The sequence below is a fragment of the Procambarus clarkii genome, chromosome 77 (genome assembly GCF_040958095.1).
Source record: "Procambarus clarkii isolate CNS0578487 chromosome 77, FALCON_Pclarkii_2.0, whole genome shotgun sequence".
In the NCBI taxonomy this organism is placed as follows: Eukaryota; Metazoa; Arthropoda; class Malacostraca; order Decapoda; family Cambaridae; genus Procambarus; species Procambarus clarkii.
In genome coordinates this window covers 20,769,715-20,787,620 of record NC_091226.1, presented here as the reverse complement: position 1 = coordinate 20,787,620, position 17,906 = coordinate 20,769,715, and the positions used below count along the sequence as shown (strand labels likewise).

The 17,906-nt window shown below is 50.8% G+C and overlaps 1 protein-coding gene across 3 annotated transcripts in view; it reads left to right on the top strand.

The window, feature by feature from the left end:
* The window catches only part of mei-41 (meiotic 41), a 641,172-nt gene that overhangs the window by 8,572 nt on the left and 614,694 nt on the right, over window positions 1-17,906 (top strand). For 2 of the 3 annotated variants that reach the window (XM_045729178.2, XM_045729176.2), the window contains exon 2: window positions 12,467-12,538. The exons of the other annotated variant lie outside the window; for it this stretch is intronic. Coding sequence is in view for 1 of the 2 variants with exons in the window: in XM_045729176.2 (XP_045585132.2) it covers window positions 12,513-12,538 (26 nt within the window). In the remaining variant the exon portion in view is untranslated. The remainder of the gene's footprint in view (window positions 1-12,466; window positions 12,539-17,906) is intronic. 3 annotated transcript variants of the gene reach the window in all.

The window sequence follows — 17,906 nt, the reverse complement described above, 5'->3', positions numbered from 1 at the left end:
AAAGCAATTTGCACAGGCTGAAGTTTCCTTCAAAAATATTGTTATTTTCTGGGGGGAGCCCCGTCGGCTCCCCGGAGCTATCCCAGGCTGATATGCTAATGTCAGACTTTGGCATCAGTCATGTGTATGAAGTTCTTAGGCCTACCGGGGACCACGGCCAGAACCGGGCCCCCTCAGAGAGGCAAGGGGAGCAATGGCCTATAGAAGCCCCCGTGTGGTTGGAAGCATTCTATGTCTGCCATGGACCGGAACAGGCACCCAGAAAGGTAAGCGCCTCAAAACAAACCCCTATTCTGGTTAAAATTGCTACCAAAAGCCGAACTAGTGGATAGAACTCCCCAATAGAAAACAAGCAAACTAGTGTGACGTCACACACCGCCTCGCAGCTGTCTGCACAGCTCCCCCCTCCCCGGGAGGGGGAAGGGGGAGCCCCAGACCCTCCTCGCTGGCTACCCACACCTCGGTTCTTGAGGCTGATGCTATAGGCGATGGTCGTGTGCTCTGGCTCCGGTGTCGCTACTGCACTGTGCTTTGCGTGTGGTGTTTTGTGGGTGCGAGAGCCAGGAGTTATCTTCAGTACTCGGGCTGCATGCGCCTAGGGCTGCCTTCCCTAGGTGCCCTGTAAGTACTGCTCTTGGGGCCACCTTCCACAGGCTCCTCGGGGTCTGCCACGGCTGGTCCGTTTTACCTTTCGGTTTTCGGCCGCCTGTTGGGCTCTTGGGTGTTATGTTCTCCCTTGTTACCGGCAGGTAAGAGGCAGTTTGCACTGGTAGGGGCGCAGGGTGCTGCACAGCTTGTATTCCCGACATAGCAGCCGGCTCTGTTCCTTGGGGTTCGCTGTCCTCTTGCGGGGTTTTGTTTTTGTTTTTGTTTTTGCCTGGTGGGGGGTTCTGTCATTTTATTCAGTTTGTTTTTGCCCTTCCACTGTTCTCCTCGGTGGCGCCCCCTGCTAGGTCCCTGTGAGTGTACACGTCCATGGGGTTCAGCTATAGAAGTTCGCTTGGTAGTTTTGGGCGCCGGTTTGCAGCACCCTGCCTGGGACTACCTGAGCGCGAGTCCTCTTAAAGTAAACACTCAGGACTGGGAATCCCCTAGGGGGCGCTTGGGTCCGATGGATGTGACCCTGGAGTCCTCACTTGCTGTGTGCGAGTTTGAGGGTTGCTCGGCCCCCTTGTCTCAGGGTGACCCTCATTGTTTTTGCCTCTGCCACCCTGCCTGTTGGGTCGTTGATACTTTTGACCCTGAGTCCTGTGAGTGTTGCTGCTTGCTTGCGACTCAATTTACCCAATCCTCCGATGATTCTCTTCGGGTACAGACAGCGCGTGCGTTGCAGTCTAGGTTTCGTCTGTTGCAACGCGCTCGGTTGGTTGCTCACCCGGATGCCCCAGGTCTGCCCCGCTTTGCTTTTCGAGACCCGGACTTGGGGGTGGGGGTCGCTTCGATCCTGGTTCAGTCTGCACCTCCTCGTCCATCCCCTTCTGTTCGTTCTGGTCCCCCTCCCCCCCCTGCTTCCTGCCCCGAAGCATCTGAGGGTTTCGGGGTCGGAGCAGGGGTTACTTGATCTTGAGACTCGGGCAGCTTTGGGGGTGCCCCTTCTGGGGGGCGGCAGAGGCATTCGAGTCTTGTCTCCCGGCCGAAGCTTCTGGGTCTGACCAGTGGGCCCCCCCTTCCTCCAGCTTTTCCGGCTGCTCCGTCCTAGTCTTGTGGGTTCGGGGCTTGGGGGAGAGGACTCGGCCTCGGGTCCTGTGGTAAAGGACCTCGAGGCTGGGGAGGGGCTGACTTGGGGGCCTTGGGCCCCGTTGGACCCTGCCTGGGTTTTTCTTCCCTCTGAGCGGGGCTTATTGTTACAAGGAGTGGGGTTTTCTTTTCCCCCTTCTGCGTACGAGTTGGATTTGGTGTCGGCCCCTCCCCGGGTTCAGTTCCGTGTTCCCCGGGTACGTCGGTTCCGTCCTTCCGGAGGTTTTCGGCTTATCGCATCCAACCTGGTGTGGTGCGAACGGCCTTTGCAGCTTACCTCCTGCGTGACCCGGATTATGCCTCGGAAATGGATCCGTCCGAGTTCAGGTTTGGGACTTCGTTCCCTTTCTGGCTCCGTTATGAGGTTCTGGAGTCGTCCTGGCTAGCAGACTGCCCCTTGTTTGTTCTGGATTCCTGGCATTCCTTCTGTCGTTCCCGCACGCTGGAGTGGCGGGAAGCTTCCACGGTGCTTCAGGTTTTCCTGGGGGGCGAGCTTGAGTACCTGAATGAGTGCTTGTTTGCCCCTGCCCTTCCCCGCGATGTGGGCGTTATTCAGCTCCATGTGCAGGTTCCCACCCTTTCGGCGGCGCTCGTTGCGGAGGACTTGCGCGCCCGGGGCCTTTTGTGTTCGGCCTTGCGGTTCTTTTCCCTCCTGGAGCTGTCCTCGGATTGGCTCAAGGAGGATGTGAGGACGCTTGGGTCCGTCCCGGGGTCCGGCATCTTGTCTTCGGCTGCGCGTTCGTCGGCTGCCTTGTTGAAGCTGTTCACGCCGATTTTGCGGGATGCGGTTTCCCTGTTTTATGCTTCCCGTCTCGCGTGTCGGCAGACGATGCTGGGTTCCTCCGTGGAATCTGCTTGGGCTCTGGCTCTTAGGCGTTCTTCACCTTTTTGTCCTCTTCTGTTTGAGGAGTCGGCTGTGGCGCAGTTTATTCAGGCTGCGTCGGCGGCTTGTCGTCCGATGTCGGACTTGTTGGTTTTCCGGGGGTCCCGGGGTGGGTCTTCCCGGAAAGGTCGTGCCAGGGCTCGGGGTTCCTCTCGTCGTGGTAGGCCTCTGGTGTCAGGTTCGGGTTTGGCTGCTCCTGCGGACCCTCCCTCGTCTGGTCGACGCGGTGTTCGCTCTGTGCGGGGTTCTGGGTCTCGTAAGGGTCGCCGGCCCTTTCGCGGTTTGCCCCATTGACGGGGCGATGGGGGGGTGGCTTGCACTGTTCGCCCGCGCCTGGTCCCACGATTCGTGGGCCTTTCGGGTCGTGTCTCGCGGCCTGCGGTGGCGTTGGGTGGCCCCTCCCAACCTTGGGGGGGTTGGGGCTAGCAGGGCAGGTTTCTTCCCCTGCGCTCTGTCGAGTCGTCTTGGAGTGGGTACGCTTGGGCGTCGTCGAAACGACGTCGTCCCTCAGATGGGTTTCACGACTGTTTCCGGTTCCAAAACGGGACTGCGCGGACCTGCGGTTCATTCTGGACTTGTCCCGTTTGAACCCCTGGGTTCATTGCCCCTCCTTTCGGATGACTACGCTGTCTCAGGTTCGGCTCCTCTTGGAGCCGGGCGCTTGGATGGTGTCCCTGGAGCTCCGGGACGCTTATTGGCATGTCCCAATTCATCCATGGTTCAGGGACTGGCTCAGTTTTGTTGTGGGGCGTCTTGAGTTACCGCTTTCGTTGTCTCCCGTTCGGGTTGAACCTGGCACCTCACGTGTTCACGCGCCTTACACGGGTTGTGGTGACTCGTTTGTCTCCTAGGTGTTCGGGTGTTGGCCTACCTCGACGACTGGCTGGTTTGGCCTCCCAGCCGGTCAGCTTGCTTGCTAGCCAGGGATTTGGTTCTTTCCCAGCTCGCCGGGTTCAGGTTCTTGGTGAACTGGAGGAAGTCCCATCTGGTTCCCTCTCAGGTTCGGACTTGGCTGGGTCTCGTTTGGGACTCTCGAACCGCCTCCTTGTCTCTCCCTCCGGAGTCTCTCCTGCGGCTGCGGTCCCGCCTTCGTCTGTTTCTGGAGGGCCCTCGGGTCACCCGGCTGTTGCTCGAGGGGCTGTGCAGGAGCCTGAACTTCGCGATGGTGGTCTACCCGCCGGGTCGGGTTTGGCTTCGACGGCTGTTCTGGTTCCTTTGGGGTCCCACCCCTTCCGCCTCTCTTGCGATAGCAGAGTTCGACCCCCGGGGGCCTTGCGTTGGTTGCTGCGTCACCGGCTTCCTCTTCGGGTTTTTCGGGGTTCAGTGCCTTAGTGCCTACTCGAGCCCTCGCTTGATGTGTACACGGATGCGTCGTCTCTCGGCTGGGGTTTTGTGACCTGTGCTCACCAGGCCGGCCAGGGGCGTTGGGATCCGTCCTTCCGTCGAGCTCACAGCACGGTGCGGGAGTTCGCGGCAGTGTGGTTTGCTCTGGGGAGGATTCGGGAGGCCCGCGGATCGATGATTCGGCTCTATTCAGACTGCTCTCTGGTGGTTCATTCCCTGAACCGCGGGGGTTCGATGCGGTCCTTGTCGCTTTGGGGTTGGTCGCTTCGGGTGACTCGTCTGCTGAGTTCTCGGGGTTTGGCTCTCCTGGCGGTTCATGTACAGGGCGTGTCCAATGTCTTGGCTGACTTCTTCTGCCCCCTTGGTGGCCGGCCCAACCTTGGTTTCGGGCGCTGATTGCTCGATGTCCGAACCCCAGGGTTTTCCCGCGGCTCCGCCTCTTTCAGCAGATCGGGCCGGTACGTCACGTGGCTGGTTTGATCTCCTCGAGTCTTCGCGTATAGGTTTTTTGACTCGAGTCTATCATCATCTCCATGGTGATCAGGTGGCCTCCTTGTTGGTGTCCCACCTGATGGCTTCTTTTCGGCGGCAGTATGAAGTTTCCTGGCGGTCCTTCTGTTTCTTTTTGCGTCCTCGCTAGTTCCTTGTCTGCTCGGGTGGTCTTGTCCTTCCTCTCGTGGTTGTTTCAGGACCGTCATCTTATGCCTAACACTGTTGCCTCATATCGTGCGGCGCTGGCGGAGCCGCTTCAGCTTGCCTTCGGTATTGATGTTACGTCTGCGCCGGTATTGATGTTACGTCTGCGCCGTTTCGCAAGCTGTCTCGTGCATTGTTTCACCTCCGGCCTGCTCATGCGTCGCCTGAGCCGTCCTGGTCTTTGGAGAGTGCTCGCTTTCCTTTCGTCTCCTCGTTTCGTTGTGGCCCCTTCGGTCCAGGATTGTTTTTCCAAGGCACTTTTCTTGTTGGCTTTGGCCTCTGGGGGTCGGGTAGGGGAGCTTCATGCTCTCCTCCGGCGCAGGGGTTTCTGCTTTTTTGGTCGTGGTGATTGTTTTGTTCGCTTGCAGCCGTCTCCTTCTTTTCTGGCGAAGAATGAGACTGCTGCATTCCGGAGGGGTCCATGGGTGGACCCAGGTACCTATTTTACTGCTAGCTAACAGGGGCATAGGGTGAAAGAAACTCTGCCCATTGTTTCTCGCCGGCGCCCGGGATCGAACCCGGGACCACAGGATCACGAGTCCAGGGTGCTGTCCGCTTGGCCGACCGGCTCTCTCGGCCTACGTAACGTGCCTCCTTGCCCCAAGTGAACCCGTCCATGCCTGGTCAAGCCATGTGCTCTCAACCCTCGTGATATACCACACTGCCGCGCCATTAGTGAAATATTTTTTTTAAATAACTTTGTTATTTTGATAGTAACTTTGAACATTTTTGGCCAAGACTATGTCTGGTAGCAGCATCAATCGTTCTGGAGGTATTAAGAGGAAGAAGATTGTTCTAACAATTAAGGACAAGTTACATGTTATACAACTTTGTGAAAATAGCCGGTCTACTTCAAGTGTTGCCAAAGAATTTAATATAGGCACTAGTATTGTTTCTGATATAAGGAAACAAAAAGAGAAAATTCTGAAATACATTTCAACCTGTGAAAGTGAAGGTGCAAGCACTACCAGAGGGTGTGGTAGGAAAACTATGAAAACTTCGACGCATGTACAGTTGGATGAGGCTGTGTACAAGTGATTTGCTCAGCACCGCACATCTAGTGTGACAATTCGCGGCCCAGAAATACAAAATGCTGGAAGCAGGTTTGCAGCAAGCCTTGGAATAAAGGATTTCGAAGCCAGTGAAGGGTGGGTTGCAAGGTTCAAAGGTTGGCACAATATTGTGAAGAGGAAAATTGTCGGTGAAAAATTGAGTGCAGATGAAAGCCGTGTAGAACCATTTAAACAGATATTAAGAGCATACATTTTGTCAAATAATTTATATTCTTATCAAATTTATAATGCTGATGAAACTGGGCTACTATTGGAGTAGGTTACCAGAAAAAACTCTAGCAATGAGGAGTGAGGGTTGTGTGCCAGGCCGTAAGGTCAACAAGGACAGGCTATTGGTCACGATGTGTGCGAATGCCGACGGCACAGACAGAATCACGTGTGCAATTGTTGGAAAATCAAAGAAACCAAGAGCCTTGCAACATTGCATGGACAGACTGCCAGTCAAATATCATAGCTCACAAAATGCATGGTTTACACAGGAGATCTTTCTTTCCTGGTTTCATGACGTATTCTGCAGGGAAGTTTGTGACTATCAAGTTAAGAAACTCAAATACAAGTTTGGCCAAGCAAAGTTCGGGCTTTGCTGCTGCTTGATAATGCGCCTGCCCACCCCAAAATTGACACGTTAACCTCACATGATGGCAAGATAACGTATATGGCACTTCCTCCTAACACAACCTCTCTCATCCAGCCTATGGATCAGGGAGTTATCTGTGCCATGAAGAGGTTGTACACCAAAAAGATGCTGAACGAAGTTTTGGAGGTTTTGCCTCCTCCGGAAGATATTGAACTCGGTGTGGATTACAGGGCTAAAAAAAAATTTGAGAATTTGAAGAACTATGCAATCAAGGAAGCCATCTATAACTGGGTCAAGGTGTGGAGTGAAGTAAAGGAATCGACTTTGAAAAATTCCTGGAAAAAACTTCTCACGTCTGCAGTCAGAAATGAGGAGGATGAAGAAATGGATTTTGAAGGATTTACAGATGAAATCCATGGAATGTTCAGAAATGCCGGCAAAAACTTAGAAAGACAGGATATGGTTGATTGGCTTGAAAAAGACGCCATAATGACCCAGGATATGGTGTGATGAGTGAAGACGAGATTCTCCAGTCTATTACTGGTGAGGTCGACGAAGAGGTGGAGGGTGAAGAAGGCAGTGAAGAACCAACACCAATGACCACAAAATACAGTGTTCTCATGACCTATGTTGACGGATTAATAAATTTTTCATCCAATTGTTCTCATTCAGAAGTTGGAAACATGTATCAGTACCTGAGGCGAACCAAAGAGCTGATCATACAACTGGCCAGTGAACACAGAAGGCAAGCTACACTTGATTCTTATATGGTACGAAAATCAAGCCAAGCGCCTTCATCAAGTGAGGCATCACAGGCAACCCAAGCGCCTTCAACAAGTGAGGAGTCACCAGCAAGCCAAATGCCTTCAACCAGTTAGGCTTCTGCAGCTGGCAGTCAAAACTAACTTTGCTTAATGCACTGTACAGTAATTTTAAGTGTTAATTTTAGTGTTGTGTTAGTATAGGTTACGTAAATTGTCAAGACTTTTTAACTTCAAGATGTGTGGCATCAATCAAGAAGATGAACAACAACAAGGTAAGTTGAGATTTCTAGTTGAATATTTAATAATTATGTGGCAAGGCAATTCAAATTATGTTGTTTGTAGTATAAAAATAGTTGGAAATGGTTAGTTTTGGACTCGTAGGTGAAAAAGTACCATTAACTGGAACACGTGATAATCCGGCTGGAGGTCCTTCCCATATAGTCCAGATAATCGAGTGGAGACAGTACTTGTGTTACTAATATGCACACAGTACCGTATTATATTCTTTGAAATCATTATTATTTTCTTTTCACGTACGTTTTTGCTGTTTATTACACTGTGTACACGTTATATATATATCTATCTACATTTTATACATCAATATGAACCACTAAGTAGTTATGGTGGGTGTGGTAATCTCATAACCCAAGCACAGCATAGCACCACCTGCCAGTTAGTTGCCGACTGCATCTGACAAAGCAAAGTGCCTCCTGATATACTACGCACTTTGCTAACTCTAGCCACAGCACTGCTATTATTATCTGAATCTTGGTCACTAATAAATCATGAATATGAATAATTTTCCACAAGGTCATTTTCTAAAATTTCATAGTGCATAGAAGTACCAAATTGGTGTTATTTACTGTGGATGTCTGCCTCTATGAACATGTTAACCAGCATTGGGTTCATTGATATCTGAACCTTGTACATAGTCTTTATCACAGTCAGGATCTTCTGTGACACTCATCGTTAAATAATTGCAGTTACTCGTCTATTTCATCATTGTTAAGTGATGCTGTGGGCATAAGCTGCATGGCAGTGCTGTGAGCTGCTGCTGCATACACTACTTATGGTCACTTTCAGTACTGAAGCCCCTCACACTCAGGAGGAGTACCCACAGAATTGTTCCAAAATGGCATCTCTTTGCTGGAGGCCTGAGGAAGCAGATGTGAAGTACTGGGTTCACACCTATACAGATGTGAGCCCTGCGAGCAGCCGGACTCAAAGGGAGTCATAGAGAATGGATGGAACTGGATTCTAGATGGAACTGGATGCCAGACCCACTTGCATACCAGAATCACAGATACAATTACACAATTACACACAGTAGTAGTGAAATATACGCCTAGAGCGACGCGCGCCATCTGGGCGGGTGGGATCCCCGCGAATAGTGCGACGCGCGACATCTAGGCAGTTGGAGCACAATGGGTTTTGGGGGATTTTCCCGGAAGTTGTGGCGTGTCGGACGCGTGTGAGCGTCCGGTGTTTGGGTATGCGGTCAGGAAAGATGGGAGGTCATGTTGTTGGGGGTGTAGGAGAGTATGTGGGGTAAGTGGTAGAGTAAGAAATACAAGGATATGAGTGGAATATGAGGATAATAGTAAATGAATATGTATGTGTGTTTGCCGTAGACTTAATCCTGTGTGTAGATAATAGTTTTGATTAAAAGAAGATAGTAAGTAAGCTATGTAGAGGCTGTGTGTAGGTGTGAGGGGTCCCAACATAGGCGGATATGTTGTTTGGGGTGGGGGAGGGGTGAGGGAAGGGTGAGGGGAGCTTCCCCTCGGCGTGAGAGTGCTTAGGGCCATTTGTGGTTTGTGGTTTTTGGACGGGCATTATTCTTTTCTTCGAGAGAGCAGAGTCCAGGAGGAGATGAGAGCTGCAGCAGGAGGGATGTGGTCCATTTGCCTTAATGGTGACTTCAACTTGAAATCCATAGACTGGGAGGCATATGAAGCTAAAACAGAAGATTTTTGGACCTGTAAATTTGTAGACCTCATCCTGGAAACATTCTTGTATCAACATGTTAAACAAGCTACGAGGATGAGGGAAGGGGACGTTCCCTCCATGCTAGATTTGATATTTACCAGGAAGGAGGAAGAGATATTTGACATTCAGTACCTTCCTCCCTTGGGTAAAAGTGACCATGTCTTTTTGGGAATAAAGTATGCAATGCGTTATAAGCTGGAAGAAAATAAGGAGGTTGAAGCAGTTGAAAAACCAGACTTCAGGAGGGGACATTATGGTGACCTTAGAAATTTTTTTAGTGAGTATAATTGGACAGACTTGATGCTAGGCAAGGAAGTGAATAAGATGTATGTCAAGTTTTGTGAAATATATGATAAAGGCACAAAAAAATTTATACCAAAACAGAGATGCAGAACTAGGAAACAGGATTGAGGTTACCTTGAGGTGCTTCCGGGGCTTAGCGTCCCCGTGGCCCGGTCGTCGACCAGGCCTGGTTGCTGGACTGATCAACCAGGCTGTTGGACGCGGCCGCTCGCAGCCTGACGTATGAGTCACAGCCTGGTTGATCAGGTATCCTTTGGAGGTGCTTATCCAGTTCTCTCTTGAACACTGTGAGGGGTCTGCCAGTTATGCCCCTTATGTATTGTGGAAGCGTGTTGAACAGTCTCGGGCGTCTGATGTTGATAGAGTTCTCTCTCAGAGTACCTGTTGCACCTCTGCTTTTAAACGGGGGTATTCTGCACATTCTGCCATGTCTTCTGGTGTCATGTAATGTTATTTCTGTGTGCAGGTTTGGGACCAGTCCCTTAATTATTTTCCACGTATAGATTATTATGTGTCTCCCACCGCTCAAGGGAATACAGATTTAGGCTCTTTAGTCGGTCCCAGTAGTTTAGATGTTTTACTGAGTGGATTCTAGCAGTAAAGGATCTCTGCACGCTCTCCAGGTCAGCAATTTCTCCAGCTTTGAAAGGGGCTGTCATTGTGCAGCAGTACTCCACTCTAGCTTCAAGTGGGCTGTTCTTTAGATATGACATGACGGCTCCAGTAGCAGGGTGATGTAACAGTGTATTCCGAACATAAAGACTACCATTGTATGTCATCTCTTCTGCAAACTGTCGTTTATATGTAAGGTTTGTGTTGGGATAGAATTAATCCCTCTACCACTTGCTCCTCTTGTTTGGTAACCCTTGGAGATCTCTATATGTCAGTAGATATACATACTGTATTGTGGACATACAATGAGAGTGAGTTAACTTTAGTCCTGGACTATGTTCAAGACTAAAGTATATTGACTGGGTTGTCAGTATGTTGTTACTAGTTATCAGCTGTACTTCATTTTATTTAGTAATTGCATCTTTAGTGATGGCTTTGTCAAGTTTGACCTTTGGTTGGATGTGATGGAAGTTGGGCAGGCAGAGGCAGCATAGAGGGGGCTGTACCCTCTGGGACTGTCATGGATGTGGGGCAAGCAGAGGCAGCATAGGGGGCTGTACCCTCTGGGACTGTAATGGATGTGAGTGAGGCAGAGACAGCATAGGGGGCTGTACCCTCTGGGACTGTGATGGATGTGGGGCAAGCAGAGGCAGCATTGGGGGCTGTACCCTCTGGGACTGTAATGGATGTGAGTGAGGCAGACAGAGCATAGGGGGCTGTACCCTCTGGGACTGTGATGGATGTGGGGCAAGCAGAGGCAGCATTGGGGGCTGTACCCTCTGGGACTGTAATGGATGTGAGTGAGGCAGAGGCAGCATAGGGGGCTGTACCCTCTGGGATTGTAATGGCTGTGGGTGAGGCAGACAGCATAGGGGGCTGTACCCTCTGGGACTGTAATGGATGTGGGTGAGGCAGAGGCAGCATAGGGGGCTGTACCCTCTGGGACTGTAATGGATGTGAGTGAGGCAGAGACAGCATAGGGGGCTGTACCCTCTGGGACTGTAATGGATGTGAGTGAGGCAGAGACAGCATAGGGGGCTGTACCCTCTGGGACTGTAATGGATGTGGGTGAGGCAGAGACAGCATAGGGGGCTGTACCCTCTGGGACTGTAATGGATGTGGGTGAGGCAGAGACAGCATAGGGGGCTGTACACTCTGGGACTGTAATGGATGTGGGTGAGGCAGAGGCAGCATAGGGAGCTGTACCCTCTGGGACTGTAATGGATGTGAGTGAGGCAGAGGCAGCATTGGGGGCTGTACCCTCTGGGACTGTAATGGATGTGGGTGAGGCAGAGGCAGCATAGGGGGCTGTACCCTCTGGGACTGTAATGGATGTGGGGCAGGCAGAGGCAGCATAGGGAGCTGTACCCTCTGGGACTGTGATGGAAGATGGGCAGGCAAAGGCAGCATAGGGAGCTGTACCCTCTGGGACTGTGATGGATGTGGGGCAGGCAGAGACAGCATAGGGAGCTGTACCCTCTGGGACTGTGATGGAAGATGGGCAGGCAAAGGCAGCATAGGGGGCTGTACCCTCTGGGACTGTAATGGATGTGGGTGAGGCAGAGGCAGCATAGGGAGCTGTACCCTCTGGGACTGTAATGGATGTGAGTGAGGCAGAGGCAGCATTGGGGGCTGTACCCTCTGGGACTGTAATGGATGTGGGTGAGGCAGAGGCAGCATAGGGGGCTGTACCCTCTGGGACTGTAATGGATGTGGGGCAGGCAGAGGCAGCATAGGGAGCTGTACCCTCTGGGACTGTGATGGAAGATGGGCAGGCAAAGGCAGCATAGGGGGCTGTACCCTCTGGGACTGTAATGGATGTGGGTGAGGCAGAGGCAGCATAGGGGGCTGTACCCTCTGAGACTGTGATGGATGTGGGGCATGCAGAGACAGCATAGGGGGCTGTACCCTCTGGGACTGTAATGGATGTGGGGCAGGCAGAGGCAGCATAGGGAGCTGTACCCTCTGGGACTGTGATGGAAGTTGGGCTGGCAAAGGCAGCATAGGGAGCTGTACCCTCTGGGACTGTGATGGAAGTTGGGCAGGCAGAGGCAGCATAGGGAGCTGTACCCTCTGGGACTGTGATGGATGTGGGGCAGGCAGAGACAGCATAGGGAGCTGTACCCTCTGGGACTGTGATGGATGTGGGGCAGGCAGAGACAGCATAGGGGGCTATACCATCTGGGACTGTGATGGTGGCTGAGAGGCCTACTCTCCTTAATTGCTTTTCTTATCTTTCTGTCAGAGTAATATTAATGTCTGTGTTGCCTTTCCTCTAATTGTTGATTTACCTAATGTCAGTAATAAGTAATTCCCATTGATTATTAACTAGCATCATGTATATTAAAGGAAAAATGTACACTAGTGTGGATTATGAAGTGAAGTTGTTATAAAGTAAGTATGTAATTCAGAACATGATATAACACCTATTATGACTATTGGTCTTGGAATTTCTGTTCAAATAACTTAAAGATAATTTTCTTTCCAGATTGAGTCATCAGTGCTTAAATATTTTATCAGATGTTGAATTCACCATGAACTCCAGAATGGCAGAAAATGTGTATGTATTACTAAAGATTAACAATTCAATGTATATGTATACAGAGGAGTCTCGGTTAACGAATTTAATTTGTTCTGGCACCGAGCTCATCATGTGAAACACTCATCTTGCGAAACAAATATAAAATTATGGAAATACAATTATTCTGTTCCACCCCGAAAAACATCAATATGAAATTTTATAATGTAATTATAATACATGTAATTATCATAAATGTTTTGTTTTACTGTTTTCAATTGTACTTTACCTTATGAAGAGTCGTTGCTGAGACAGTGGGGAGGAGGAGAGGGGTTACGGTATGGATACTCCGTACTGCCTGGCGAGATAAGTCACACAGACACCATCTTGAGGTTATCTTGAAATGATTTCGGGGCTTTAGTGTCCCCGTGGCCCGGTCCTTGACCAGGCCTCCACCCCCAGGAAGCAGCCCGTGACAGCTGACTAACACCCAGGTACCTATTTTTACTGCTAGGTAACAGGGGCATAGGGTGAAAGAAACTCTGCCCATTGTTTCTTGCCGGCGCCTGGGATCGAACTCGGGACCACAGGATCACAAGTCTAGCGTGCTGTCCGCTCGGCCGACCGGCTCCCCACGAAAGCAAACCATGCTCATAGTTTGCTATGATTTATTTCAAGTATACAGTAATTGTGTCTTTCTTTCTCTTGGCAACACTATCTTTAGCAAGCAGCTTCTTTGGCGATATCATGGGTTACAAATTCTAGTCAAAAAACCACAAAAAGAAACAAATAAAAGCACAAATAAATACAGAGGGATGCTTATCCTGCATGATAAAATAACACTGTCGTCGGAGGTGTCCGAGAATTTGCTAGAACCAGTGGAAATACTAGGAAGCCCCACGTGGTTTTCTCGTTAACGGAACTGATGCACATCAGTCGAGATAAATTTTCTGCGAGTGACTCGCTTGTTATCTGAAGTGCTTGTAGATGCGGCTGCTCATCACCCGAGGTTCCTCTGTATATGCTAATGATTATGACTGAATAATGTTTAGCTTTATTGCTTGGACTTTGTTCTAAAAAGTTTATAATTAAATGAACATTGCTCTGTTCATTGACATTCTTCAAGTTATACAATACAGCATAATACAAATGTCTTGTGTATGACCTGCTACCTTAAGCAAATGCTTGGCACTTAATCCTTGCAGGTAAACATTAGTAATGTTTGTTAATGTACTGATGTTGATCTTGTTCACTTTTAGAATAATTTACTGGGGGAAGCCCCTTTGACTCCCTGGAGCTATCCAGGCTGATATGTTTACAGTATTATTAGACTTTGGCATCAGTCAGTGTGACTAGAGTTCTAGGTCTACCGGAGACCACAAGCCAGAACCTGGCCCCCTCAGAGAGGCACGAGGAGCAATGGATGATTTCGGGGCTTTTTTTTTTTAGTGTCCCCGCGGCCCAGTCCTCGACGAGGTCTCCACCCCCAGGAAGCAGCCTGTGACAGCTGACTAACACCCAGGTACCCAATTTACTGCTAGGTAACAGGGGCATAGGGTGAAAGAAACTCTGCCCATTGTTTCTCGCCATCACCTGGGATCGAACCCAGGACCATAGGATCACAAGTCCCGCGTGCTGTCCGCTCCGCCGACCGGCTCCCCATCACGTCGGCTATCCACCTGTCATTTCTCGGCTGATGTGATCCTGCTCGGTCGTGTGACTCCAACTCCAGTTTCCCTCTGTGTTGTGCTTTGTCTTGTCCAGAACTGCTCTTATGGTGGCATGTGAGCTGGGAGTAATTTTTACAGGTACTCGGACTACATGTGCTTAGGGTTTCCTTCCCTGAGTGCCCTGTAAGTTCCACCCTTGAGGCTTGGGGTTCTACCTCTGTTGGTCTTTTGCTGCTTGGTGATTGACCATCCTGGGAATGTTGGGGGTTTCCTCCTCCATTGTTACCTTGGGGTAAGTGGTAGTTTTTGCATTGGCGCTGGATTCCGCGCAGCTAGTTTTCACGTATTACAGTGGCAGGCAGGCTTTGTTCCTCCTGGATATGTTGTCCTCTTGCGGGTTTTTTCTTTTCATTTTTGTTTGTGCCTAGTGTGGGGGGTCTGCTTTTGTTTCCCTGCCCCCCTATTATATTAGAGTCTTGCCCTCCTGTGTTTGGTAGTACCCCTTGCTTGGCCCTCCGTGAGTGGACACATCCCGGGGGTTCAGTTTTAGAAGTTTGTTTGGTAGACTTGGGTGCCGGTTAGCAGTATCCTACCTGGGCTTACCCATAGCGATACCAGTCTAAGGGCCCTGGGAAACCCGGCGGGGGCGCAAAGGGTCCGATGGATGCGACCTCTGGGTTCCCTCTTAGTTTGTGCGAGTTTGAGGGTTGCTCTGTCCCTTTGTCTTAGGGCGACACTCATTATTTTTGCCTCCATCATGCTGCCTATTGGGTCGGTGACACCATCGACCTAGAGTTGTGCGAGCATTGTTGCTTGTTTGTGACTATTCACCCAATCAACTGATGACATTATTCGGATGCAGGCAGCTCAGGCGTTGCATGCTAGGTATAGGTTGCTGCATTGTGCTAGGTTGGTTGCCACCCCGGATGCCTTGAGGCTGTCCCAGTTTGCTTATAGGGACCCAGACTTGGAGAGGGTGGGTCACTTCGGCCTTGGTTCAGTCCGCACCCCCCTCGTTCTTCCCCTGTTGTGGTTCATTCTGGTCCCCCCCTCCCCCTTTTGCTTCTGGTTCCGAAGTGTCTGTGGGCTTCGAGGTCGGGGCAGGGTTTAGAGGATTCTGAGACTTGGGCAGTTTCAGGGATTGCCAATTCTGGGGTGGTGACTGAGGCATTCAAGTCGGTTCCTCCAGCCGTGGCGACAGGCTCTGACGAGTGGGCCTTTTTTCTTCGTGCTTTTCCGGCTGCCCTGGCTTTTTCTTGTGGGGCAGGGGCTTTGGAGGATGACTCGTCTCCGGAGCCTGATGTGGAGGTTCATGAGGTTGGGGAGGGGACTAACTTGGGGCACCTTGTGCCCTGCTAAACCCCGCCTGGGTTTTCCCACCCTCAATATGGGGCTTTTTGTTGCAAGTAGTGGGGTTTTCCTCCCCCCCCTTCCCCATCCAGTGTGCGTACGAGGTGGATTTGGGTTTGGCAACTCTCTGGGTTCGGTTCTGTATCCCTTCGTGTTCTTCAGTTCCATCCCTCCGAAGGTTTTCGACTTCCTACGTCTTACCTACTGAGGTCCAGGCAGCTATTGCGGCTTACCTCCTGCGCGACCCAGAATTTGCCTCTATTATGGATCCGTTATCCTTCAGGTTTGCATCTTCTGTCTCCATACTGGGTTCGTTATGAGATTCCAGAGTCGTCCTGGCTTGTGGACTGCTCGTTGTTGTTATTGGATGCTTGGAGTACTTTGTTGTACCCGCACGCTTGAGTGGCGGAAGGCATTTGACTGTGGTCCAGGTTTTCCTGGTGGGGCGACTTTGAGTACCTCAGTGTGTGTGTGTGTGTTTTTGCCCCTACCCTTCTGTGGGATGTAGGTATGGTTCAGCTTCACGTGCAGGTTCCCTCCCTTTCGGCTGCCCTTGTGGCTGAGGACTTGCACGCTCGTGACTTGTTGGCTTTGGTCTTGCGTTTCTTTTCCCTCCTGCAACTGTCTTCGAATTGGCATGCAGAGGATGTAGGTTGAGGTTGTTCCTGGGTCTGGTGCCTTGGTCTCCGCTGCTCATGCGTCGTCTTTAATTACCTAAGTGTAATTACCTAAGTGTAGTTACAGGATGAGAGCTACGCTCGTGGTGTCCCGTCTTCCCAACACTCTTTGTCATATAACGCTTTGAAACTACTTGCCTGCACTGCTTGAGATGTTTGTGCCGATCCTGCGGCGCAAACAGCTTCATGGTTGGTGAAATAGTATCCACTCAATTTAATGGCCTTTTATTTACCGATTTGCCGGTTCCATCGACTGGTTTGGGAGACCGGTATCTGGAGCCTCATATACCGGACTGGTGGTCGATGTAACTGTACGTTGGTATTGGGTTTGTTTTGGCATGGCGGGCCCTCACATGGCAACAGGCCATCCACCTCAATCATCCGAGCGTAAATCTTAACTTTCTTTTAAAATGGTACAGTTTAATGAAGCAAATTCTAAATTATTATTAATTAAATGTTTTTAAACAATTGTTATTAAGCAAATTTTCTATGGGGAGCCCCTACGTCTCCCTGGAGCTTATCGGGCTAATGTATGTTATATTAGACCGGGACATTAGCTAAGGAGTTCAGACCTACCAGGGACCAGCGCCAGAACCTGGCCCCTTTAGAGAGGTTTCAGGGAGCAATGGCCCTGGAAAACCCCCTTGTGGTTGGGGTTTTCCTTATCTGCCATCGACCAGGGTTAGGCACCCAGAAAGGTAGGCATAACAAAACAAACCCCACATGGTAAACAACTAAAACAAAAAACCGAACAGAGGCAGAAACTCCCTACAATCCCAAGGAAACAAGCAAACATCACACTTTACTGCCGCGCCGATCATCCGCGCAGCCCTCCCCGCCCCGAGAGGGGGAGGGGGGAGCCCCGGACCTACCGCGCCGGCTGCCTAGCTTCATTTCATAAGTTAATGTCAGCAGGGATAGACGCTTCTCTGGCCTCAGTTTCCTAGGCGGTGTTTGCCTTGTGTGGCGTTCACTGCCGTGTGTTGTGTTGTGCGGTGGCCAGGAGTACCTCATCAGTGCTGGGGCTGCATGCGCTTAGGGGCTTCCTTCCCTAAGCGCCCTGTTAGTACTGCCCTTGCGTGACAGGGTTATCTTCCCTGGGGCGTTCTGGAACCATTCCCGTAGAGGTTCTTGCTGCTCGGCATTTGCCTCGCCCTTGGGGCCAGCTGGGGCTTGGGGCCCTTGTTTGGCCCTGGGTAGGGACTGGTATTGTGCTGGTTAGGGCATCAAGGTGTTGCGCGACCTGCCACCTAAGCGGCGACCGGTTCCTGTTGCCTCTGGAGACCGGTTCCTGTTGCCTCTGGAGACGGTGTACTTTTGCGGGGTTTTTCTTTTGTTTTTATTTTCATTTGCCTGGTGGGGGTCTGCCTAGTGTGGCTATAGTTCCACTGGTAGTGTTTGGTGGCCCTCTGCTAGGCCCCCGTGATTGTACACGTCACAGGGGTTTTCAGTGCTATCCTCTACCCTCTTGTTATTTTTGGTTTCTTAACTGGTTAGCAACACCTTGCCCGGGCTTCCCGTAACAGTCAGCCTACGGGCCCTGGAAACCCCTGTCTGGCCTCGGTGGACCATTGAATGTGTCTTCCAGGTTCCAACCCGTTTTGTACGGGATTGTTGGTTGCTGTGCCCTTGTCTCCGGGTGACAGACGCCACTTTTACCTCCATCATGCTGCCTGTTGGGTCACTGACACTTTGACCCGGAATCTTGCGAGA